Source organism: Ischnura elegans (assembly GCF_921293095.1).
Source record: "Ischnura elegans chromosome 13 unlocalized genomic scaffold, ioIscEleg1.1 SUPER_13_unloc_1, whole genome shotgun sequence".
Lineage (NCBI taxonomy): Eukaryota > Metazoa > Arthropoda > Insecta > Odonata > Coenagrionidae > Ischnura > Ischnura elegans.
In genome coordinates this window covers 4,661,992-4,689,466 of record NW_025791657.1, presented here as the reverse complement: position 1 = coordinate 4,689,466, position 27,475 = coordinate 4,661,992, and the positions used below count along the sequence as shown (strand labels likewise).

The 27,475-nt window shown below is 37.5% G+C and overlaps 1 protein-coding gene across 3 annotated transcripts; it reads left to right on the top strand.

Annotated features, from left to right (window-relative positions):
• The first annotated feature begins 109 nt into the window (after window positions 1–109).
• On the top strand, window positions 110–27,475 carry LOC124172144 (zinc finger protein 271-like). Of its 3 annotated transcripts, none has more exons than XM_046551551.1 (8): window positions 110–322; window positions 436–573; window positions 4,262–4,429; window positions 5,911–6,030; window positions 10,128–10,259; window positions 12,544–12,681; window positions 16,865–16,937; window positions 21,325–27,475. In XM_046551551.1, the coding sequence occupies exons 1-8, from the start codon at window positions 155–157 to the stop codon at window positions 23,541–23,543; spliced, it is 3,156 nt and encodes a 1,051-aa protein (XP_046407507.1). In that variant the 5' UTR covers window positions 110–154; the 3' UTR covers window positions 23,544–27,475. The 3 variants fall into 3 exon arrangements, with proteins under 3 accessions (XP_046407507.1, XP_046407508.1, XP_046407505.1); XM_046551552.1 differs by having other exon boundaries at window positions 4,259–4,429; window positions 12,556–12,681; XM_046551549.1 differs by having other exon boundaries at window positions 4,259–4,429.

The window sequence follows — 27,475 nt, the reverse complement described above, 5'->3', positions numbered from 1 at the left end:
GATTTATTAATTTTTGGATATTTCCTAGATTATTCCTTAGTGTTTTCACTTTCACACATCATCGAAGTTTTCTTGTGAGACTTTGAGATCTCTGTCAGTGTTAAGTGGATGATTGAGCCGATTTAAAGATTAAATGAAATATTGAAGTGAAAAAATGAGTCGTACCATCGGGATTTTCACGGATTCGACAGAAAGGAATTCCGAGAGTGACTTTTGCAGACTTTGTAGGAAGAATCATTATTATTATTGCAACTTATTCACTTCAAATGTAGAATACGAAATAAGTGTGAAGCATGCCCTACATGATTTAGTCGGTTTACAAGTAAGTGCCACGTTTCATTTTTTAGATTTTCTTTTTCTTAATGTTTGCTTTATTTCTTTTATGTCCGTATATCTAAAGATAATTATTAACGTATTGTTTGATTGCTTTCTTAGGTTGATGAGGGAGATGGCCTTCCCACCACAATTTGTTCACTTTGTTTGAAAAAGCTCAAGGATTTCAGTATTTTCAAAAAGATTTGCTTAGAATCGGACACAGAACTGAGGCAAATATCGCCGAGAAATAACTGCGGGGTGAGTAGTTTTCATATTATCCCAATAGAAGACCGGTGCAATGTTAAGCTTCAGAAAGTTAGAAGTGACAATATTTGGTTTGTGTTGACGGCAGTAAGAAATATAGGAAGATTATTATTTGCGGATCCTAATAGATATATAAAATGAATTTGAAACGATTGATTCAATATTGAAATGGATGACCCTAGTGCAGAGGCATAATGTTGTATGACTTCATAAGGCCACTAAATCCAACATAAACTATAAAGACACCTCTATGAGTGATCCGAAGTTAATTAGGTCCTTCCTTTTGTCAATCGAAAACATTAGGGGACATGAAAGGCCCTCTTATTTTATTGGCGGAGCGCTTAAAGTCCAATTTCCTACAATCTGTAATTATCCCAATCTGTGAAGCCTTAGCAAGGTTCTTGTTATGATGCAGTAGGCGTTTTAACGGCAACGACTGAAGACATGGTGTCTTCCGGTACAATTTCGTGTGTACCAAACAATCTTTCTGGTAAAGTGAGGCATCCAAGTTCACCATTGATCAAGTGATGTAAGCAATATACCCACTAGGCCATGACATGTATACCACACTCCCTTTTAAAATTTGGTCACCGCAGCATATAAAATTGAACAAACATTTACTATTGGCTGCCAAATAATGAACTGTGACCGACCTAGAGATGATTTGGTTTATCAGTTGTCAAGCATGGTCTGAAGTTCACCTAAACGTCTTAAAATATATCTTTTGATCTGGACCTCTTGTTTATCTTGAACTATGATCTCGCGAATTTTAGGTCATTTGTATTTTAAACATAGCAGCTGACGTTTCAGAAATTTAATGTCCATTTTCATGGCAATTTATATGAACAGATGAGGGGTACAACAATAAATGCATAAGTGATCTAGTTTACTTCTTTCGTGCTGGACGTCGGATTTTTCAACGCTAACAACTGGATGTCGACTGTGTCTGGCGTGTTTGAAGGGAGGTGACTGTCGAGGTAGCAATTGTCAGATACATTCAGGCCTGGCCTGAAGCTCTGGTTACACGAAACATTAATACATACAAGTAAATGTACGTTTGTATTAATGATTTTGGTGGACCGTAACAGTACATGTACAAATGCATGAACCAAATAAGAACAGGTTCTATTTTCTGTGCATGGATTTGCACAATTGGGGTGGCTACACGGTGCATTTTGGCGTTCATTCTCGCATTCATACATGTAGGCATTAACCCGTACGTGTTGATGTATTGTGTAAGCAGGTCTTGAGATCCACTCCTCAGCAATTAAGCCCAACCCTCCCACTCATTTGTAATCATCCTCACCGTTGCAAAGTGGTTATATTGTCATTGGTTTTTTTCATGGATATATTTTGTTGCATACTACAATTTTTTAATACTTTGAAATGAATTCTTGGTTTTGTTCTGTGCATAAGCAATTTTTAAACAAAATTTTAGCATGCCTAATTCTACAAAATAAATCATTGCAAAAACCATTGACAATTTATTCAGTCAGCAATGAATTGCTGCTTGGTCATAAATGCATTGGGAGGGTCGGGCTTAATTGCCAAGGAGTGGCCCTAAGTTCCTGCTAAGCTGGGTCTCGGGCCGGGCCCAAATGCATTGGACAATACTACCTAAGCGGTTACTACACTTCCTATGGGCATGCCCAGTGGGGGACCAAAGGGGGCAGCTACCCCCCTAGAAATAGAAATTGTAAAAGTCTTTACTGAAAATCAGGACTGGATATAAATGAAAGTTTTCGACAAATTGTTTTTCCAAACCCAGGAAAAATGATATTACTCAGTACGAGATATGTAACTGAAATGAAAATATATTTTCAAGCAAATAATTTTATAAATTAATAAAGCCCTTCCCCACGTATCTGCTAGAGCCAGCGTCCGGTTGTTTTTGATGAAAAAATCACGACAGCTATAGTCGACGTTGGGTCTTATGCGTATGAAGATCCCAAGACAGCTTCACTTAATGTTGAGTGTGAAAGGGTTAATAACATAAGAATAAATTGTCAATGCTTACCATTTTGTCACAGAAAATTTTTTCTCTGGTATGTATCATTTCTTTAAATTACTCTCAGTATCTAAATTGTCGGCATTTTATAAGGCTAAGAAACAGCTGCACTTTCATAGGGAAGACATATTCTAGATAGGTATCTACTAGATATTAAAAAAATGAGTGTTCATAATTTTGAATCGCTCCCATAAATATTTTCCAGAAGAGTTTGCCTTTGATTTTTTGGTTCATGTGCGTAAAATGACTTCATTTATCCATCCAAAAAAAGTCAGAAGCATAGCAGTTGTACTATTTTCGTAGATTGAGAAGTTTTTTTGGCTAGTTGCATTGGAAGCATTCTATAACAGTCGCACAGTGGCCTGAAATTGGAAAAAGCGGGCCAAAAATCGCTGTAGGCTTAAATATTGCTGAATAAATGAAACTTTTTGTGTATTGTATATTTTAATAATGCAATGAAATTTATTTAGGATAAGGTAGTCCATAATATTATTTTAGAAGGGCAATAAAATTGAAAACAGGTACAAGTGATATGGGAACCCTAGTTGCAGGGGCGACTCGAAAATTTTGATGCGGGAGTATCAGCGAAAAGATAGTATTTCTTCCATTGTCAACAGCCATTTAGCTGTCTGATAGCTTTTCATTAGGTAATTGATGATTGAAAATTGCTAGTCAGTCTTTTAAACTATAAATATTGGTCATTGAAGAGTTATAATAAGGAAGAATACCATTTACAAATATTTTTGTTGCTACTTTCTCAAAAATTAAGACGTGCCACTTTATATCCCATTCTGAGTCAGAAAATGGAGATTTCTCATATTTTCACTATAAATAAGAAGATTTTTCACCTACTCTGATAATTATTTTACTTAATAGGGAACCCCCACAGAGCATGAAATAAAAGGATTCGATTTAGGGGAAGCGTGTGGAAAAGGTCATGGTTTGTGGCAATCCTAGAAATGCTACTTTACCTTTAGTGTCATTCCATTTCAAATCAACCAGGCCATGACACCCACCGACTCAGATATTCATGAAATTCCCATGGCCCTACATTCTGGTGAATTTAGAAATTGCGTACAATTTTAACCACCAATTGCCAATTGTTAATGAAATATGAGCAATTGAAATTTGGGAGTGACCCCTAAAGTGCCGCAACGTGCAACACATGGTGATTTTTACTTTCACTAAGTCCCCCACTAAGGAGGTTTTGGGTGCACCCTATTGTGGCACAAAGAAAATTAAAAGCCGCTTTCATGACCACATTTCCTGAAGTTCATCGAGATGAAAGTTTTTCCATTATTTTCACATGTCCACTTTCACTTTACATACAAGGTAAAAAGACGCACTCGCACTGTTATCTCCAAGCTATTTCACCCTATCACCCCAAGTTTATCACCCTATTTCCATTGACAAATCTGCTTGGTCCGCATCAGCCGTCCGCGTTCATGTGTAAGCACAAACCTGTCTCTGTGCCCTGTACACGGATGGATGATCCGGGGGCAAAGTGGCCACGTGGATGGACAGAACCTTATCTGAATGTGTTGGGCGGACCGTCTGCATCCATGAGAAATGGGCCTAAGACATTAAACCCCCTGTTTAATTAAGATTAGGAGCCTCCCTTATTTGTTGAATCAGATGGAGTTCATTTGTTTAATAGTGTAACTTTCTCAGCAGAGTATCAATGGAGAGGGTGCAGCTAAAGATGAATACAGATCTTCTTCAGAGACAAAGGACTGTATTCGAGATGCATCCGAAGATACTTCACAGATCCCGTGCACAGTTCAAGTGACTGAAATATATATACCTGTGCCAGAGTGTGAACCACCATTGGACAATATGTTGGTAAGTTTTATTCTCGTATATGTATAGAGTTGAAAGACCTTCAGTTGTACAAATTCGTTGGTTGAATGTCAGTAGTTGCTGTAAACATAATTGAGGACCTCAAATCCAGAAAGCTTGGGAGCAAAGGGTTTCTGGATTTCTGGTCTTCAGCACGCAGGAAAAGTAGTGCACTTCTTTTTTTTGAGAATTTTAATGCAATATATGTCAAATCAGGACCGTTGCTTCTGCAGCATAAACAATGTGTGCTTTATACTGGATGAGAATGAGCAATAAGTACATGTTTTTCTTTGTGGCCAAAGCTTTCGATGATAGTATTCGCTGGAACACATTGCAACATATGTCGATGCTTTCCTTAGTCATTCAGTAAATCTGTGCAAATGCTTTTATATGTTGATAATTAATGAATTTATAAATGTGTTCAGGGTTTGAGATCCCTACGTGTCCCTGCCTAGGTTGTTAGCATATGTTCATTGCATGTGCTAACTTTCTACTCTTCCCAGAACAGGGCTGAGAGAGTGGTGCTACGAGGTGGCAAGTCGAAACACTCAAGTCGGGTATTTTATGGACCAAGTCAAAGAAACTGTTCTTGCAATTTTTGGAAACAATACAAAAGTGACTCTTTAGATCATGAATAGACACCTTTAGGATTACACTGCATGTCCAAATTATTAAAATTTGATTTCATATGGAAATCTTTTTAATTTTCATGAACTTGTAAATGTGAATGAAGGAGGAAAAGGCATTGGGGATAAATATCTATAGTGAATAAGTGAAAGGATGGTTAAATATTGCAGTAGCTGAATGTTAATATTCTGGAGTTTGATATTTGAGTCACAAGAATCTCATGAGTATATTGGCCTGCTTGAGTGGTTTTAAGTATAAGAGTTTTTACTATTTTAGGGATTATAATTATCATTATTATGATATTATTATTGTTATTTTTAGTATCAGGGATGGATGGATCCAGGATTTTTCTTGGATCCGGATTCGGATCTCATCCTTGATTTTTGGAGCTGGATTTTTCAGATCGGATATTTTCGGATCGTAATGCATTTTCAAATTCCTGACGCTGAGATTCCTCCGATGATTGTAAAATCTGTTGGCAAGAGTCACACTATGTGCCAGTCATGTTTTGCCTTTTCTATTTTTCACGGCTGAAATTCTCCTACGTAACCTCTGAAGAGCTTTCAAATAAAACAGTTCATGATTAGGACAAGAATCCCATGCGATGTCACACTCAAAGATAGAATCGGAACTCTTTCAACCCTTATGGGGCACTGCATTCACTGAAGCTATTGTTCAAAATTTCGGATCTAGATCCGATGTCTTCCACAACTTTGAATCCGATGTATCCAATGAAGGGAAATATCTGCGGATATTTGGATCCGAGGTATCCGATCCAACCATTTCTAAATATTATTGGACATGCGCTATTGTTATTATGTTGAATTTAATGGGTGACATCTATTATTCTCTTCAAGGTTAATATGAAAGTGGAGAACGAAGACCAACTTGGTGAAGGGGATTATCCTGTGATTTACGCTCCAGATCCAGCTGAAAATTCGGGTAATGCCCCGGACCCATTGGCCACTGATGATTTGGTAAGTGCTCTCTTGGCTATTTTAGCACAGTTATGGTAATATAAAAATTCATTCTGTTGTGGAATATTCCCAACACCTTTCAGCAGGAACTCAAAACATTTTCCCTCACTTCATTAAACATCAACATCTTCTATTTCGAGAGATTTTCGAGAGGTACAAATCAATGCCCCGCTTCGTGCCATCAAATTGCACCCTACTTGTCCAAATTCTTGTCTCATTTGTTATTTAATTGAGCATGTTGAATGCACTTGCCTCAAATTTGTGAACATTGCGGACGCATCTAGTCGTTGGGATTTGAAGGTGGAAACATCGAATTGTGAAAGATCATGTGAGTAAATTGTAGATCTTATGAAAAGTTGAAAGCCTCTAATGAGATGTATAGAATCGGTGATATGGAATGTAAAACAGTGGATTAATATGAGTGATGAAAGAGTAGGGTAGTTTCCTTCATCAAAGAAAACGAAAAGAATTGATTGTGATTTGTTACCGACCATTAGTGTATTCATAATATACAAATTATTTGGTTTTAGAAATTGCAGTTCTGACAAATTGCAATTGTCAATTTTAACTGCATTTGAAAAAGGCCAGATGGCACCCATGCTATGCCACTCCTCGTGACGTCACAGGGACCTAGTTTCTACACAAGCAGCCAGGAGTTTTACATGGTTTGAGATTACCAATGCATGTAGGAGGCACAGAGCTCAGGGAAACATCTCTTAATAGTCACCTGTTAAAACTGCTTATGGTCGGAAAGTTTCCTTCATTTGATAGGGGAATAATAATCCTTATTTAAACCAAGCACTACCTGCTAGAAGGGTACTCTGCTACCTGCTAGCATCCTGCGTCGTATCTGAGCTCAAAGCCTTTCCCCCAGGTCACCTCACATGGCGACAGCTGGAACCAGAATTTCACAAGGGGTTTTCCCAGCATTCGTACTTAGCCATCGTGTTTTTGCACACTTGAAAATTTTCACTTTTTTATTTATTTATTTATTTATTACATATTTCAAACACAGCCATAATGGCCTTTACATTGAATACAAAACATAAAATGCGCAGCTTTAACAACTATAAACTATAAAAAAACTTTAAAAAGGATATAAAAAAGGAAAAAGGATTCAGTACATGTCTTTTTGAAGCTGCCTCTTCAATAATCCTACGGGCATTGAAAGATCCAGGGAAGGGTGAGTACTCGAAATGGCATTGAAGGAGGTAGGGAGTCTGTAAAATAGTGATCTCTGAGAGAGAGAGAGATAGACGGAATTTAGGTTGGTGTAGTAGGTGGTTATTACGGAAGGAGCGGTTGGGAATGTGGAGGGAAAAAAAAGGGAGCATATCTGAGGATCGGAACTTGCCATTTAAGGCATTGTAAATTAAGGAAATATCGTGGAAACTCCTACGGGAGGATAGTGGGACCAATGATAGGGCAGACATTACTTCAGAGCGAGAAGAATTACGGAGGTGAGGTACATAGTGTCGAACTATTGAAATAAAGAAATTAACTGGGCGTTCAAGAATTTTAAGGTTGGAGGGGCTGGCAGTGGAGTAAATAATGGAGCAGTACTCGAGGATTGGGAGAACGCAACCTGTGAAAATAGCTCTCATGGCGATTGGATCGGTAACAGAAGTGAGTCGATAAAGAACTCCCACGACTGACATGGCCTTGGATTTCATTTTATTTAGGTGCGGAAGAAAAGTTAGTTTGGGGTCGAAAGTAACGTCCAGGTCATTGATGGTGGACTTTATCGGAACAATTTCATTAAAAATAGTATATTTATGAGGATTGAGGGTGCGTTTTAAAGAAAAGGGTATGTATTTTGATTTGCTTGTATTAATTTTGAGTTGCCACTGAAGGCACCAGGCCTTGATGGAATGAAGGGAAGACTGCAAAGACTGAGAGTCAGAAGTGTTCTCAACTCTTTTGAATATTTTGCAGTCGTCTGCAAAGAGGAGAATTTTGCATGCGTTAGAAAGTGCACAGCTCGTAATATCGTCAATGAAGAGGGAAAAGAGAAGAGGTCCGAGAACACTGCCTTGGGGGATGCCTGAAAGGATGGGGGTGCTTGGAGAAGACGCTCCATCAAGAATAACTCGATGAGTGTGGTCGGTTAGGAAATTCGAGAGTATAGATAGGAAAGAGCCGTGGATATTGTAGCGATAAGACAGTTTGTGGATAAGAAGGGTGTGATTGACGGAGTCGAAAGCTTTAGCAAAGTCAATGTAGCAAACGTCTAGTTGTGAAGAGGCCTCAAAAGCAGCGGTGATATGCTGATGTAGGATAGATAGGTTCGTAACAGTGGAGCTAGCTGGAAGGAAGCCATGCTGCTGGGGTGAGATGTAAGCGATAGTAAATGATAGAAGTTGGTCATGAATAACACGTTCGAATAAAATAGGAAGAATAGGGAGGATAGACACAGGACGATAGTTACTCACATCATCTTTTTTGCCGGATTTTGAAATGGGATTAATAAGTGCTGTTTTCCAAGTTGAAGGAAATGATCCCTATGAAAAGAATCGGTTGAATAACTTACAGAGGGGGATGTAGAGAGTATCAGCTGTTTGGTGCAGAAAGAGTGATCCGAGGCCGTCGGCTCCAGTGGCTTTGTTGGGAGGCAAAGATTTAAGGAGGCGTAGAGTCTCCTCAGGCATAACAGAGACCATGGTAAGTGAGTGAGAGCCAACCGTATTAAGTGTTGGCAGTTCGAATTGCGGAGTGGGAGGGGTGAAATTTGAGGAAAAGTATTTGTTCAAAGCCGAAGGTCGCTCTACCCCCGAGAAAGACCCTTGGTCTGATTTAACGATGGTTGGTATTCGGGTTGTTTTCCGTTTTGAGTTAAATAATGACCAGAAGCGTTTAAGGATAGAAGCCATGTCATTTGTAATTGATTTGATGCTATTGCTATTATCGCGGTGTAAGAGATTCCGTGACACTCTACGGAGGGAAGAAAATGAGGCATATGTGTGGGGATTTCATTTCATCTTTTTTTGCACTTTTCATTTTATCGCGAAAAATAGATATCGTCATTCAAAAATCATAGAGCATGAAATGCATACTATAGGAGTAATAATCAAGTTCGATTTAGGTGATTAAAAAGTAATAGGGAAACACCCTATTGCTGATAGTAGATGTGAGAGTTGATACGACATATCAATCTTCGGACGGCTGGCTATTAATTAATAATCTTGATAATTGCAGAATGATATTTGGAGGAGGCAACGTACAGCTTAGGTCATTTATGCTGTGTGGAAACGATAGGTAAGTAAGGGTGGAGAGAAACCCAGCGTTGGCATTAGCCTGCTACTAACGAAAGGCACCAAGGGGACCACGGCTTAACGTCCCATCCAATGGAGGGAATGTTGAGCTTGTAACACTTTCTATTTATTTGGTTTCGTGTTACCTAAGGTATAGAAACACACTTCATTATGAAATAACATTCAAAAAATCAATTTTACACTTTTGTATTTAAAACATCATAAAGGAAGACTACCTAATTGTGCTCAATTTACAATTGGGCATTATAACAAGTGGAATCCATAACTTCCCTTTCTATTCTAATGGGCTTTTGCCTCTTCTTGTCTTCCTTGTGTATTTATAATAATGATTTAAGTTCCACTTATCAAGTTCTAGTTATTCCATCAAATGAGAAAGAAGAATAACTTCATTGGCCATATAATGTTGGTTAAGTTATTGTTTTCTACAGAGGCACCAGAATTGTTCACGAGGGATTATTTAATTTCTACTGCAATCCTGTAATTCAAGTTTTGTGCATGATCAATTTTGTTTCTTATAACCAGTGGTGTAACTAGGTATATGCTTTGGGATGAATGAAGGAGTCTTGGGTGTGAACCCCCTAGGCAATGGGGGTCCTGGGAAATTTTTGAAAATGCCATGCCTGGGAATATATTTTACATAATTTTGGCACTTAAAATTTAACGCAGATGCAGTCATTATATGTCAAAACTAGTCAATAGTTTTCAATATTTTTTTTTTTATCTGAGGCTTTTTGGGGATCTATCCCCCTTATACCCCCATAGTTACACAACTGCTTGTAACAATTGATTAAAATGTTTATCTATGAGTGTTTCTCTTTCCATTAGGGTGATTTGGGAATATACAGGTCATCTCATGTTAAAGAAGATCAGATCAGTGATAATGAAGGTGGATGTGTACTCAATGATTTAACTGATGGCACCTCAAGCAAACTGGCGAATGAAGCATCCTCTGATCAGGTAATACTATTTATGAACTATTTATTGTAAGTTTAACTAGAACTGCATCTAAACTTTATTGCCATCATAAGTCAGCAATTCTAAAATTGGTTTTATATAGCCCTCCATTGCTCTCGGCTATCTCCTTTTCTTTCCATTTATTCCGTCTTCTTCTCTTTTACACACTTAATAATCTGATGCATGGAACACATTCAGAAGCATTACTTTCCCCTCTTACAGCACACGTGTCCTTTTCTTTTTCTGATTGTCTTTATCAGGTCATCATTTTTAGAATAATTCTCTCATCTCTTACTATTCTCTGCTCTTCCTTGGTACTTACTCTGTCGACCCCTTTTATCTTCAACATTGTTCAGGAGCAACATATTTTAAAAGCTTTCTCTCTTTACTTTTCTGTAGCTGTCAATTTTGAAGCCTTGCTGTCGTTTATAAATATGCTCCGTATGTAGTGTGTGGTGCATCGTATCCTTACTTCTGGATTTGTATTCTCAGCTGTGATTATATTCTTTTTGGTAGAATGCTCTTTGTGTCCATGCTATTATACTGACTGTTTCTTTCTCCCATCATGCATCACTAATAGCTAATCTCGATACTGCATAATTTGTCTCACTGTAAGGATATGAGACCTTGAAAATGATGTAGAGTGTTGAAACTGTGGTCGATAGTAGAGCTATATATTTAAATGTGTTAATTATAATTTGTAATTTATATTTTATCACAGATGTATTGCAATTCCACTATGTTGATATCATACATTCGAAAGCACTGTCTGATACCTCTTGAGCAAATAAATTGTTAAGGATTCAGTTATTTCCGGTCGAACTAATGGTGTTTTACTGAAACAGACATTATAGAATTAGTATTCAGTCGATGGATGTAACTATATCTCTAGGATGCACCGTTTATTAACTGTGCATTAAAAGTAAAACAAATCATTCACATTTCCCCATTGAAGTTATTTACCTTTTGTCTAGTAAGGAGTCAATCTACGGATTTCTCTTTTTCGATAATGCATAATGTCCTTCCGTTTTCCATTATAACTCAAAATAAACTAAATTCTCAGTTATAGACCATTTTTACATTTATTGCATCTATTTTATAATTTATGGTGTCTGGAATCTCCTGCATAGCATTACTTACACACAAGTTTTTGATATGAGTGAAGTTATGTCTGGAGTTTATAACTCCAGAAACTAATACTCAGAGGTTGATCACATGGCTTTTGCAAGGATTTTGCAACGCAAATGAGAGGTATTTGGCATATAGTCAAGTGGTACATTTAAAAAACGTAATTTTAAATTATTAAAATTTCTAACATTTGGTTCAGCCAACAGCATCCAGATTCTAGAACTCTCTACCACTGAGTAGAAAATTAATTTGTTCACTTCAATCATTTAAAGAAAGGCTTTGTTATTTAATATTGAATATGTCACTGTTTTTGTCTGAAAATTAACAGCTTGTTAAGCCTAGCAATGATTGTAAATAATCATGAAAGCTGAACGATGACTCTTTGTAATGCTGTTGTTATATTTTTGTCAAAATGATATTTATTTCTTTAATATTTTGTTGGAGCGAGACATGTATCTTGTGTTCATTATCTATCACAGGTTCTACCTGAATCATATTAAAAGTATTCATTCATTTATGGATTACCTTTAGGCAGCTTGCAGGGTAGTGTGAAAAATATATCCATAAAAAGCAAACTTTAATTTTATTCCTGTTACAAATTCTCAAAAGTATTTATCACCCACAAGTCCACACCAGTGTGGACTGAAGCCGCAGTTTCAGCTAGCTTCGTGCCTATTAAACATCTATGTAGAGTACATATGCATCATCAGTATTGTTACGCAAGGTAGTATGAAGAATGCATCCATAAAAATCAAACTTTAATTTTATTCCTGTGACAAATTCTCAAAAGTATTGCTATATTTCTGTATTTCAATAATAAACACATTCAATGCGGGTCTGATTTTCATTAAAGTTGTCAGAATTGGCCGTTAAAATAAGAATGAAAAATAGTCGAAGGTTTCCACTCCATAACTTCAATTCAAATACAGCTTTTTTCAAAAGCGGTGCACATACTTTGAAAGAGGGAGGCTTGCTGAAGGCCTTACATGCAAACGGAAGACGCAAGTCAATATTAGTCATGTATGGAGGTGGAGAAAGGTCATGTACGGAGGTGGAGAAAGGGAGAGCACATCAATTGACGTGCTCCCTATCTCAGCTTAGATGGGACCACGTCAATTGACACACACTGCACTGAATATGTCAATGATGATGCTTGCAGATTCTCTTGCAGGCCCAAGCCTCTACATCTTCCCATGGTAAGGAGATGGAAGTCGAGAGCTCAGGAGCCATGGTGACAGACCTCAATTGGAAGCTGATTGGGGCCAAGAAGGAACCATCTCCCAAAGATAATGCCGAGGTATGTATGAAATTCCTGTAATCCAGTTAAATTAACTGATCAAGGAGGTACTTGGTGATAAACCTAAATATTAACCCTTAGGCTGTGAGAACGTTTTTAAACAGTCCGCATAGTGAGTGTGGGAAAAGCATTTTTCAACGTTCCACCAGATTTTCTTACCACTGGCAGCCTTTCCTTAAGATTTTATTGCCGTCCTTTCTGCAGTTGCTTAAACTCGTCCCAACCTAATGGGAGAGAGCACAAAGGTGTCTTTCAAGGACTGTGTACCCTCACCATGGGGAGCGCTATGTGTATTATCCCTTCTCTGAGAGAGAGGGAGCTCCCTGCTCTCCGCGGGACATTCACGATGAAAACAATGCCCACAAATCCTTGCATTTCCTAGGAATGTATTGATCTTGCTGTTGTCCATTAGCCGGGGAAACTTATTTGAATGCCTTGGTCTCTCTTTCTTAAAATGTCGGTGGTGGGTCTTCCATCACTGCATAATTACCAAGGACGTATTAGGTATATTTGTAGTCTGTCGTCAGGGGGTAGTGTGGGCAGTCCTGGAGGGTCCACTACCTGCTAGACACACGCCCGGGGTCGAGAGAAAAATATCTTCCCCGCTCATGTCTTGCACAAAGTGGAAGAAAAATGTTGACGCTCCCACAGCTAAAGAGTTAATCGTTGTAAATGATAGAAAATTGTTCCTTCTGAACAGTATTATTAGTCACCCATTTGATTCAAAGCTACTAATAACTGAAATAAGTGTTCTTATCTCAAAATAAGCTGTTTGTTCCTTTTTTTTTGTTGCAACTCAACTTGAGGTTAAAGGGATGGTACCCAGCATGTAGGATGGTGTTGGAAAGATTAAAAGTTATCTTATAAGCTTTACCAATATTAATAATGGAACGAGAGGAACAGCATGTTCAAGTCTTTAGCACGTGAATGTTAATTTACCTGTGAGGGCAAAGACTTTGCCAAGGGCAGGGAGGGGGTGTAGTGGAAGTTTCCACTGGCCATGTCAGCAGTGCCACAGTGTGGGGTAGTACTCCAATGGAGGCTGACATTATGACAGTGGATATCTCTGAAACGATTGGAGATAGGTCAAAACAAACGGAAATTTGGCATTTAGGATTCCACTTTCATTTTTCTGCAATTACAGTGCTTTTTTGTCCCAAAAAACTCAATTGAAGTTCATCAGTAATAATTGCCCCTGTGGCATAGTCTCCTGCAATTTTAAATTTACCCAATGTTAGCACGTGAATTTAAACCTCATTTGGATCATTTTGAGAATAGAAAAACATAACCTTTCTCAATTGTGAAAAATTAATACCAGCCTATGGTGTAGTCTTTTGTGGTTCCCAGCCACTGAAATGATGTCCATTGGACATCTATTGGATGTACTAGCTGACATCCATTTGATGTCCTTTGGACTTCTGATAGATGTCCAAATGTCACACTTCTATACGTTCGGAGCATGTCTTTTTCAGGATTTGGCAATTGAAGAAAGATTTCTTTGGCTTCCCACCTAGTAATTCCGTCCTTTTCTCCCGACATTTTGAAAAGCATCCTCAGGAGAGGATCCCCTGAGGATGAGAGATAAGTCGAGAGAAAGGTGTCAGTTCACTAAATTCCCAGCAACAAAACGCCCAGGACAAAATCACCGTGACAAAATCCCCGCAGCTACTTACAAGGTGTTGCTACAAATGTAGTTTTGAAAAAGTTAAAAAATAAGTTAACAAAAATAAAAAACAATTAATTGCTTAAACTTGAGTTATCTATTAATGTATTTTGTTAATAATATTTAAATTTGTATGGAAATGTCAACTTCAATCATTTACTGAATTGTTTTCCTAATTGTTTTAAAAATTGAAAGGATGCTTCAGCCCATTCAGGTTAGATTAGGTTTCAGAAAAATAATTCACAAAGAGTAATGTTTTTTTGTCCATAGAAACATGGTAAAAGATGTGAAAGCATGATTCAGACCAAGAAAAGTGAAAAGTCATTGTGTATTTTGTCACCTGGGGATTTTGTCATTGGGCATATCGTCAGCAGGGGATTTTGTTGCCAGGCCTTATGTCGACGGGGGTTCTGCACAGGGCCTTCTTTTGGTAAACCAAGAAAAAGAGAAGGAAGGCTTCTTTCCCCCTTCTGTTTGCCTTTTTTGAATCCTTCTAGGTCCCTCAAAGGGTATCAACCACTGAAGTCCTTTTACTTGTTTCATCAGCTCCTAGGTTAGTAGATGATTAAAATTCCTGCTAACCAGATTTTATATTCTATATATTGAGGACCATTTTCATCAAGCAGATTTCTTGAGTGTGTATATAGTTCATGCCAAACTCTTGGAGACAAACTCTGAAACTGTTGATTGCATTTTCTTATTAAACGTATCATCGTTTTGATAATATTTTCTATTGAATACTCTTTTAATGGAATTGTCCGACCAGATTTTGACAGTAAGTGTGAAATCAAAGTAAAGTTTGAAAAATGAAACATTAATACAATGTGGCCGAAATATTTTTCTTTAGGCTAACCAAGTTTTAAAATTTTACTGCAAATTCTTATAGGCTTTCATAACATCCATTGATTGCACTCAAGGCAAATTCATAGTTTGTAATCCAACTTACCCTAGAATATTACAATATTTAGTGCCATGAGATGGAAACTGATGTCCTCCTACTCAAATTTCCTCATAGTCAGATGTTGTCATTGTTGTAATCACAAAACCTTATTTTTTTGCATGTATGTTCTCTGCAAAAGCACGCTGTCTCAAACCTGGAATTTCTAAAATAGGCTACTGTATTTCTATTGTAGATTCCAGCTTTGAGGAATCGCACTTTCAAAGTAAATATATAAGTTGATAAAAAGCAATCTTATGATTTTAGTGCAATCATAACATCTGATTAGTTATCAAAGTTTAACTTGAGCCTACTACATATCTGCTTAGTCAACACATTTAAGGAATCCACTTGGTAAAAACAGGTTCACAATCATATGATTAGTATAAACTCTGACAAATACGAATTTTAATAATAAACAATCTGCTTATCCGATTAGCCGTTGATACTCTTTGGAGGAATCTGGGAAAATTCCACAAAATCAAAAAAATAAACTGCACTGTCAGATGATCATTGATTCACAACTCAATGCCGATAACTGCTACTGTATTTGGGTGACAGTACATCAACATTGTTCACGATAATACACATAGCACTGGTAATATGTTGCCAGTTACCATCTTGTATTGATGGTACTTGATTTCTGACTAAATCGATCAAAGTCGATAGATTGATAGTTGTAAGTCATGGGTGTTAGTTCCAAAATTGGCCTACAGGAATAGGAAAACTCAAGACTGATGACTTGAACTGCTGGTGGAAATACTCATCTCCAGCAACTTTAAGAAGTCATAAATTTATATAATTTATATTATTTACGATCTATTTTATATCATGTCCATCAGATAGCATTCTAGAGCCTCCAAATGGATGTATTTGTAGTGACCCTCATTGGTTGTCATCTAAATGACATCTAATAGATGTCCATAAGAGACTTCTGGATGTCAAGTGGAAGTACATTGGACATCTTGCAATGGCTGGGTTATGACTTTGGTTTTAAGTGAGGTTTTGTAAACTATTAATCAAGAATTTTTATGTAATAAGTGCATATTTATCCAGTTTCTACTTGGACAAAAAAGACGACACTTGGTTGTGTTTGTACAGATTTTTACTTTATTGACAGTGATGTTTTTTTTTCAAAAATATTGCCTCGTTTCAAAATTATCCTTTCACTTTTTCTGGCAAGAGAATAATGACTTTTAATTTGTTGGTAACATATTTTGATTTCCTTTTCCTTCCTTGTGCTTTGCTGAACTTCCTACTGCAAATTGAAGTACATATACTTATAATTGTAATTCAGAGATGAAACTATCACCTATATAACCTTAGTTATGATAGGGTAGCATACGAAACCACATCACTGGAAGAGTTATCTAATAACTATAATATTACGATACAGATGTAATATTATTCAATGACCACTTCCTGGTTTAGAGTTGTGGGAAAATTTTGAACTTTCTGAGTGTTGTAAGAAAGTAATTTTGTTGAGAAAATACTTTGGAGGGCCTCAAAAATTTTGATGCAATACGTTTTATAAATTATTTGGTCGAGCCTTTCAAAAAAAGTTCTAAATTTCTTACTTTCAGCCAACATTTATGGAGGATGGGGAGCCAATTGAGGGAATCACTATGGCCCTTGAGTCTACAACAGAAGCATTGGGTGAGTGCTCAAAAGGGAAATAGATACATGAAGGAATAGGGTGGTTTCCTATTATTTTTTTATTTACTGAATCGAAAGATTATTACTCCTGGAGTATGCATTTCTCACTTATAGATTCTTAAATCACGATATCTATTTTTTCGCAATTAAATGAAAAGTGGAAATTTTCAAGCATGCAAAAATGCGACGGCTAACAGTAAGTATGAATGCCCGGAAAAGCCCGTTTGATGTCATTCTGGTTCCTGCTGCTGCAGAGTAAGGTGACCTAAGGGCAAGGCTTTGAGCGCTGCTAGGCGCAGGCTGCTAGCAGGTTGCAGGGTACGCTGCTAGCAGGTAGTGCTTGGCTTAATTATGGATTAATAATACCTTATCAAACGAAGGGAACTTTATGACAATAGCCAGTTTTAATAGGTGATTATTAAGACATGTTTATCTGAGGTCTGTGCCTCATGCATGCATTGGTAATCCTAGATGATGTAAAACTCCTATCTACTTGTATAGAAACTAGGTCCCTGTGACGTCACGTCATGCTGGAATCGCATGGGTGCCAATCTGCCCTTTTTCAAATGCGGTTAAAATTGACCAATGCCATTCGCATTAACTGGGATTTCTAAAACCAAATCATTTGTATATTATAAATACACTAACGGTGGGTAACAAATCGCAATCAATGCCTTTCGTTTTCTTTAATGAAGGAAACTACCCTATTGTCGTAAATGATTGTGGAGGATGAAGCTAATGAAATAGAAATCCTTCCATACTTTCTTTTTTTAATTTGCTTACCAATTGAAATGGGAAGAGAAGTTATCTTTTAAATGATTGTGTAATTATGTGGTTTTTTTATAATGATTTTCCCAAGCAAAATATTTTTCTACTGATTTTTTAGTATTTAACCTTTTCCCTATTAAAGATGAAAATATGCATCTGGACATTTCTTGACCGGGGAGGCGTAAAGCCACAAATTTTGATCGGAGATTTTCCTACACAGGTGAACGAATGCTGAATATATACATTTCCTTGCTCTTCCCAATTTATGAGGGTCACGGGTCTGCGATGTCTTTGCTTCAGGACCCAACACAGCATGGCTTAGGCTTTACCCTCGAAATCCAGGAGCAGGTTCCTGGACCCCTTGTCTTATATCACCCCTCTTAGTAGTAAGGGACTGCAGTCATGGAAATGTTCGTCCAGTCATATCGCAAAATAAATATTTGTTCCTTTCTCCATAAATATAAACTAAGAATTGAATTATTTGCCTTTTGAGCCGCTTTCACAATTTTTGAATGAAATTATATGGTAAATGTTAACATATATCTCGATTTTGGTATAAACAATACATGGTAATTGTTGCTGTATTAATATTGATGGTAGAGCTTCGTTCTAAATTCGATAATTCTCAGAGTAAAACAAGGAATTCATTTGAAAGTCTGCAATTTACGTTCGAGCAACAGTTATCCATGTAGTTAATTGATATTAACAAAGCATGATTGACTGCAAACCAATGCCGCTAGTAGGGTTATAAATTCCAAAAGAAGGGAGCCCAACTACCCTCTGGAGTCCGAGATATTGCCGCGTCCCCGATAGGAAGGGTAGAAAAGGGTTGTTGCTGAGAATGCGTGATTATCATCGAGACCCCTCTTAAGGAATATCCAGCAAAAATGTTGAAAATTATATGTACAGTGGAACCTTGATTTATCGTTTTTCAGGGGGATGGATGAAAAAAACGATCAATGCGGGAATGTTTGCCCGGGTTGCCTTTGTCCCAGGAAACGCTGGATTTTTGCGAATTATGACATTCATTAATGGATTTAAAAAAGATTTTAGCTGATTACAGGAATATTATTCCTTTATCGAAACACTTAGGTCATATTGTTGATTCGGATTTTATCTCTTTCAAATATCCTGAAGGAACACGCCGCCTTGCTAAAAAATGTTTCACTCCACTCGGAATTTTCACTGCTATCATGCCTTTCTGTCCGATGTAAAAAATCTTATCCATCAAATGCCATTTCAAGTACACGTATTTACGAGAGAAATGTGCATGTTATGCCTCAAACAACCGATTTCGCCGTCGCAGTGATTGGTTATGAGATGGATCAAGAAGGCCAAAAATAGTTTGTTATTTGAAATGTTCCTTTATAGCAATTAAATTTTTAATATGATTGAGGCAATGTGGCGTTAATCGTCAGCGGCACGCCCAACTGATCCTCGGCTTCATCCCACTTCTTGTTTTCACCAGGGATCTCGCTCTACCCCTACCCCTGCCGTCATGTACTAGCGGACATACCGAGGCGTGCTGTAATATTCACGCATTTCTAGCCCGGATTCTTTTCTTCGTCTTCAATTATTTTCAGCCTATCTTTTAAAGTTCTGACTCGTGTCTTCGAATGGGCCATGGTCCGAAAACGAATAAGAATAAAACTGATAAAAATGAAACCGGACTCTATAGAACCCACTCGGAAAACACTCGCCGGTTTTAAGTCAACCCACCCTGGAAAGTTCGGAACCACTCGTACGAGGTGAAATTCGGCACTACTAGTAATGCCGTAGCGATAGCATTTTTTAGTAATGCTATCGCGTACGGCGTAAGCAGAGGGTGAAGCATGACCATAAGACTGCGCAAATTTTTTATCCTACAGAGAAGGCAACTTACCCACTCATTTCTAACAATAAGTCGCGTAGCTCTAGATGAGCAGAAGAATTCAGATTGCTAGTAGGGAGAAACAAAATATCCTGAGAAGACATCCGCTTCGTTTGCACCTCAGACAAGTGAGACTTGTAGCGTAACTCGTAAATTGTAACCAGACTACCTGTTTTCGAAAAAAATCCGCATCAACTGCCGTGAAGCTCACTATCAGCTGCGAGGATATAGATATTCGCCAGAAATCACTATCTTATTATTCCAACTATTTCCTTGCTTAAAATGGTTAAATAACGTTAGAAATACGTCGTGTTTGGTATCATTCTTTTTTGAATTACGTGCACATCACTAATATCTCAATCTAATAAAAATATAATACCAATTGCCGAAATTCATTTTACACACCTTTCGGGCTAATCGGTGATTCATGCAGCAGTTGACCTCCAGAGGTGGGGATCTTTGAAACGAATCTGCTAATAAAAGTCAGCGGTCGAGAAAGGGGGAAGCGTGAAAAAGGCTTCTTTTGTTCTCGAGTAACTTGATATTTTCTTTCGAAGCTAAGGTAGTGCATTGTGTACTTGCATTGTGCTTTATATCTTCACTAGCCAGTCGCTTGCAGTTGTTAATTTTTTTCTATTCACGGGGAAATCTGTTATCAGTTGTTAACCCATTCGCGCCGGACCTTGGTTCAGGGAAATTCTTCCTCAATACGAGTCTCTTGAAAGTTTTTTTCACTCCCTTGTACGAAGCGTTTTCGCGTCAACGGAAGGCAGTGGTTCCCTCCCTAACCATTTTTGGATCCAACTCAGAGGGCGCCGATCCCTTTCCTCGGCCTCTGTCCCGGACCCTAGAAGGATTAAAAGCCCCTTCCTAGCACGAGTTCGCGGTCAACTAGCTAAAATGTTAATGCAAAATATATGAACATATTTGTTGCTCGATCCGATTTTTTTGCATTCAAAATGAATTTTGTTTTTTTTCTCAGCCCGAAGACATTTTAAACGAAGTTTTAACGTTTATATAGACGGATTTAGTATATTTACTAGTTGTTCTATAACTCCGTTGAGATTAACGTTAGAATTTTGTTTGAAATTTCCATGTGGTCAGCAAAAAAAGATGAATTCATTTCTAGCATTGAATTTCAAAAGTAAGCAACAAATATTTTTTTGGAAAACACACTGCAAATAACAGTAGTTGACCGCGTGGAGAGGATAGGAAAGGGTCGACCTGAGTGGCCGAAGATGGGACTGAGCTCGAGCTAAGGCGGATAGTGAGGGGCGACCGCGTCCGTGGGTCTATTGTGTCTGCGACGGTCACTTTTTTCGACCTGTGCCGCACAGGCGCGGCATTCGTTGGTTAGGGTAAGAACATTCGGGACACACTGGTGTGGCATTCGTTGTTTAGGGAAGAAAATCCTCGCCGCACAGGTGAGGCATGCGGCGCGAAAGGGTTAAGCCCTTATGATGACTCGCTTAATTTCACCGGTAGCCTTTAAATTCATGTCGGGATGAGCTGCGTAGTATATGTAGGACACTGATCAGCTCTTTTAACGTTGTAACAGAAGCGAATAACCTTGCCTGAGGATATTTGACGGCATTCTCTTACCTATTCTTCCCTAACATCTTACCCTTGCCTTATATAAGCCTCATAGCTTACGATAAGCTGCTTATCAATTTTTCCGTAAGAAAACCATAAGAAACTGTTAACTCTTTTACTTTGTGTTATCTGGGTTTAATGTGAATTTTTTTCTAGGGTTCCTGGCTTCCAAAGGAGTGCCCATTGGAGCAACATCAACTTCATATCTGTCTGCGGAAGGAAATGTAATGAATCATTGGATTGATGAATGCATTGATCCCACATCTCTAGTGAGAAAAATTGATTCCAAGGTTAGAGCATCCCATTTTGGGATAGAAAGAAATCTGATGGATGAAGACTTGGAAATATGTGGCGCTCTAGATAACGATAAGAAAACAAATAGCTCAATTCCTGATGATAGACAATGCAATACAAAATACATCGAATCACTTAGAAGCAAGGGAGGCGGAGCGACAATGACAGTTGTCGGGGATAGAGGTGGTCGTGATTCATCAAATACCACTCATAACCTCAGGTCAATCATAATCAGAGGAAATGACACTAGTGGCTGTGAGACTGTCATGGGAGACAATGAAGAGATAAACAATTGCTTGATCAAAAATCCTGAGAATAGTTGCAAGTCAAACGAAAGTTCATATCATTGCTTCAAATGCGGAGAGGTATTTAACAACAAAAATGGCTTAATCAAGCACATGAAAATTCATTTGAATGGTGCTAATTTGGACGCTGAAGAGAAATCATCAGTGGGAGGAGATGTGTCTTTCAAAAACCTTCAATCAAGCGGAAGTAGTTATAGTTCCTTTGAACCCACTACTTCCGAAACTTTAAATGGTCTACCGATAGAAACACTGGGGCTGAGCGAAAAAGGAAATCGGCCTCTCAAGAAAACCACCGGCAGAAAAGGGGATGAGAAAAAAATGAGGCGAGTGACAAGAAGTTTTACTGTAGAAGAGAAGTCAACTTCACCAAGTTTATCTTTAAAGTCATCTTGCAATGAAAACCTTTGTAATCGCGTGGGTGTGAGAAGAAAAGAGGAGTCATATTCATGCAGCAAGTGCACTTTGTCCTTTCCTCAGAAAAAGGACCTCACCAAACACAAGCGTATACACATGGCAGAGACATCTTATTCATGCAACGAGTGTGAGAAGTCTTTCGTGAATAAGAGCCACTTAGTAAGACATTTACGCACACACACGGAAGGAAGGCCTTATATCTGTGATGTGTGCAGTTATTCCTCCTCTCATAAGCATTCCTTGGTTAAACACATGCGAAGACACACGGGAGAGCGACCTTTTTCATGCAGAATCTGCAAAAAATCTTTCACCAGGAAATGCACTCTCAAGACCCACATACGATTACACACGGGGGAGAAACCTTATGAGTGCAGTATCTGCAAAAAATCTTTCGCTGTGAAATTTGCTCTCCGAAGTCACGTGAGAACTCACACGGGAGAGAGACCCTACTCATGCACTATCTGCAACCGATCTTTTACTTGCAGTAGTAATCTCAAAAGTCACATACGGACACACACAGGGGAAAAGCCATTTAAATGCAACGTATGCAGCCGGTCCTTCAATGGTATTGGTCACATGAATGGTCACGAATGTGTAGGCACGGGAGAGATGCCCAATACGTGCCAAATATGCCAAAAATCTTTCACTTATGGAAGTGCTCTCAAAACTCACATGCGAACTCACACGGGAGAAAGACCTTATGCATGCAAAATGTGCGAAAAATCTTTCTCTGATAAATGTAATCTCAAAACTCACATGCGAACACACACGGGAGAAAGGCCTTATTCGTGCTATCATTGTGAAAAGTCTTTCTCTGCAAAGACCGACTTAGTAAAACACGTACGCATTCACACAGGAGAGAAGCCTTATGCCTGCAATATGTGCAGCAAATCCTTCAGTTGCAGTAAAGAACGGGTTAGACACTTGCGAACGCACACGGGAGAAAAGCCTTATGAGTGCAGTATCTGCAAAAAATCTTTCGCTGTGAAATTTGCTCTCCGAAGTCACATGAGAACTCACACGGGAGAGAAGCCCTACTCATGCAGAATCTGCAAAAAATCTTTTGCCGCCAGTGGTAATCTCAAAAGTCACATAAGGACACACACAGGGGAAAAGCCTTTTAAATGTAACGTATGCAGCCGGTTCTTCGCTCAAGGGAGTGCCCTGAAGGGTCACATGAGAGTACACACGGGGGAGAAACCATATTCGTGCCAAATCTGCAAAAAATCTTTCGCTCGGAGTTCTTCTCTGTCCATTCACATGCGATTACACACAGGAGAAAAACCTTATCAATGTGAAATTTGTTGCAAGTCTTTTGGTACTAATTTTCACCTTAGCCGTCACATGGGTGTACATAAATGAGATAAATCATTTCTATACAGTGTCTCCAGCAAGTACTTTACTGCAAGGAATGGCCTTGACCGCTGCAAGTGTGCACGTACAGTTAAGAAACATTATTCATTCAGAGTAAGCACCAATTTTTTCACTGTTAGTTCTAATCTCAACCGCCACATGAGCACTCACAAGTGATAAACAATATTTGTGCTACGTAAGTTGTATGGCTTTCCCCAAATGGGCCACCTCCGTGCACTTGACATGTTTGGTCATTGGAAAGATTATCCATTTAACTGTCAAAGTTGTTCTAAATCAAGCGATTGCAAATCTGTAGTGAGAAGCTCAATACCTTATTCTTCCCTTCGCAATGAAGAATGAATAATGATATAGTACTTATTGGGATGATGAGTCATCTCCCATGATACCATGGGAATCGTACCAAGTCATTTTTTTGTATTTTGCACTCCAGACAGTGAGTGAAATCAGCAATCATTTTAGTGAAGCTCTTCAAAGACGAACAAGTGAACCAAATATTTTGATATTTGCATTCAAAGTCATTATAAGCTGTGATTTCAAACTGTGGTGAGGCTCAGTCATTGTACTTCTTTCCAACTGCCGTTCAAGTGGTTGGTAGAATTATTGAAGAAATGAAGCATGAAAATTCAATGGGTCATGATAAAAACAGTATCAATATTATTGAGGTAAATGATCGTATTGTACCGTTTTTCTTACACCGATAGCAAACTTGAGTATGATTAGTGTGAATTTCGAAAACAAACAGGTATTGCAGTGCCAATTTTAAAAATAGGTGGTAAAACTAATGCTAGCAATTATATACCAATATCACTGTTGCCGGTCTTCTCAAAAGTCTTGGAAAAAATTTAAATTCAGTTCTTGCATTTCATTAACACCAATAACTACTTATCCCTGTGAAATTGGGATTCTTGAAAGGTAAAAGTTCAATCTTAAGGCTTCGTTCTGCTATCTCTAATGCACTCAAAAATAATTAGAAAGTTGCAGTTTTGTAATACCTAAACTTTACGAAACTTGCATAGACGAGTCATTGTTATTGAAAAGATTATTGCAAGCTGGAATGAGAGGAGTCGATACTAAATGGTACCTGAGTAACTTCAGTGGGAGAACCCAGAATGAGAAAATACGTGACAATTATGGACATGAAACATCACTTTCTTCTGAAGTATCCTGGAGATCGATCTTGGAGACTGTTCTTTTTCTTATACATGTAAACAATTTAAAAACTGGAATATTCAATGTTAAATTAACTTCCTTTGTGGATAATACAGCTTTGTTTTCATATTGCACGATATGAGTGATATATATTTACAAAAATAGTATGTGATGGAACAAAATTTTAATTTTATTCATATAAATTTGTATGAAGCAAATGAATAAAATGTGTTACATTTAAGTAAAAAATAAATTATTCGAAAAAATGGAGCGTCTACTACAGATGTCTCAAGTCTGACACGAAAAAAAACCTGTTCGACATATTTTGAAATTGAGCAAATTCACTTTGTGAGTTAATCTGGGATAACTGTTGATGAAAATATTATTTTTTAATTCTCAAACCACCGGATACAGCACCTTTTGGCCATTTTATACCGGGGTATTCAAAGATTGTAACAAGTAAGCGTACACGAACAGCCATGCCCTGGACAGGGGAAACATACCCAGGTGGGACTCGAACCCGCGACCCCTTGTTTGGCAGGCGAAGACGCTACAGATGTCTCATGTGTGACCTGAAAAAAACCTATTCGACATGTTTTGAAATTAGGCAAATTAACTTTTTGTGTTAATCTGGGATAACTATAGTGGATAATATATTGATGAAAATATTACCTGGAAATAACATGTCAATGTAATCGAATTGGAAATGCGATTGATTTCAAGGAAATTGGTTATATTAAGATATTTATGTCCAAAAAAATAGGTTGTCCTGTATATTGTGCTCTAGTTGAATCAAGACTGCAATATGGCATTTCTTGCTGGGAAGGAGCCTACCTTCCTCATATTAAGCCTTGGCAGATTGCCTAAAGGAACTCATAAGGGCAGTGTAAAACTGAGCTCTCTTTTCCGAAAACATAATGTTTTACGACTAAAGTGATTTTTTTCATTTGAGGTACTCATGACGTTTTCTATTTGTGTGTAAAACAGAGCAAAACAGATTGAATATGCTAGTAAACTCCGGTAAAAAATACGTCTCCATGAGGTTCGGGGACTGTTTGTATACCTAAGCCCCAAAATGAAGCCTTCAAACATACATACACTTTCCTTGCACTGTAAGTGTCATGTTCCCACCCAATTTAGATACTGAGTCAAAACTCTATGGCTTAGTTTCTTACTAATTAAAACATTTTTTTATCCCAAGAGATTTAATATATTGAACAATTGTTAAAAAGTTGTTGTGGAATCTTGATAATTTTAACTTGTCATTTTTTTGTATATTCATTGCGTAAAGTTATCATTCCTACAATTTTTTTCTAAAATATTCTCTAATCTCATTATAATACGTGTTTTATTTTGTATTTTAATTTTTTCCCGTTGCTGCTGAACTTAACACATGCATGTTTGAATATCAAAATTTTTTGTGCTCTTATATTTTATATGGTCATAAATCAGCACCAACTGCTGCTTTAATGAGCTAAGTTACGATGGTACCTCCAATTCAGGATCACAGCGTACCTACATTCTACTTTATTGTTTTATTTACATGCTCTATGTAACCTACGAATAAGTGGAATAAATATTATTTTTATTTTTGAAATGTATGTAAGGATGAATGTATTGAAGGATTGTGGCAGCAGAAGGATATGCCCAGGATAGAAGTTAAGAATCAAACAGCCGGCTTGCCTTATTTTTTTATTGAAGGCCTGCCTTTTTTTCCATCAAAGGTGCATTCTTCAAGGTCTCTTTTCAATTTTCGTGTCTGGTTTTATATTGGTTCTGAATTTGCCTGGCATTAACCATGATTGCTTGGTGGAAATAAACAAAATATTGTCCCTATGCTAAGAATAAAGTACTATTAGTTCACAATAAAAGGCATATAACTGATTTTGTTAATTAAATAAATTTGTGTAACTTTTCCAATTTGAAGTAACATGATTGCATTTTTGTTCTTATTTATCTGTTTTCAAAAGTTTCCATTCAAAGATGATGGTCAAAATTTAATTGATTTTCAAGTTACTTTCTAAACTTTCTTTAAAAAATTTCAGCACTGTGTCACCAGTTCATTTTCTCTTAAACATCAATTGATTGATTGACAGAGATAGTGCTACAACTCAACCACTTGATTTCCGATATGTGTTAATCTTCCTGTATCCATGTGCCTGATCTGTTTTAATACAACATTGAAAGAAATTTTGGTATCTGCAATCTGTATCGGTTAAGAAAGTATGACCGGATATTGCTAGAGCTTAAAATTGTTTGCACTGAGAAATTTTGGGAATTTCATTTTCACGTGAATTTCCAAGAATGCGATGGTGAATATGTCTCGTTGATTGGTATTTAATCAGTTGATTTAAGTACCTACTCTGCAAGAAGGATATTTAAATGGGAAATTTGTAACCTTACTTTAGTGCTTATGCATGGCTAGGACTGTTTCCAGTTAATTCTATCTGGAATATAGTATTTTGCATCAAGCTTTCAACAAATAATTTTGCATAGCATGTGAAGTTCCAAGCCAAACATCACATGAATGATTTTCATGTTGAGTTTTTGGATACGTTTCAGAAGTGGTGGTAAATAATGTATTTATAAGAAACACTCCAGACTTTTGAATATAACACTTGACTAGTGAATGACCAACTACCATTTAACAACAGCAGACAAAATATCTACTGTATTCTAAGCAGGTCTTTTTAAAGAGTTAACAATTTGTATAAAAAGCAATAAATTGCTAACATGTATGATCATCAACATATAAGATTGGAAGTAATTTA

Coding starts and splice junctions, on each gene's coding strand:
- LOC124172144 (XM_046551549.1), top strand. CDS start 155: ATGAGTCGTACCATCGGGATTTTCACGGATTCGACAGAAAGGAATTCC. Junction 323..435: donor ATGATTTAGTCGGTTTACAA/GTAAGTGCCACG, acceptor TTGCTTTCTTAG/GTTGATGAGGGAGATGGCCT. Junction 10,260..12,543: donor ATGAAGCATCCTCTGATCAG/GTAATACTATTT, acceptor TGATGCTTGCAG/ATTCTCTTGCAGGCCCAAGC.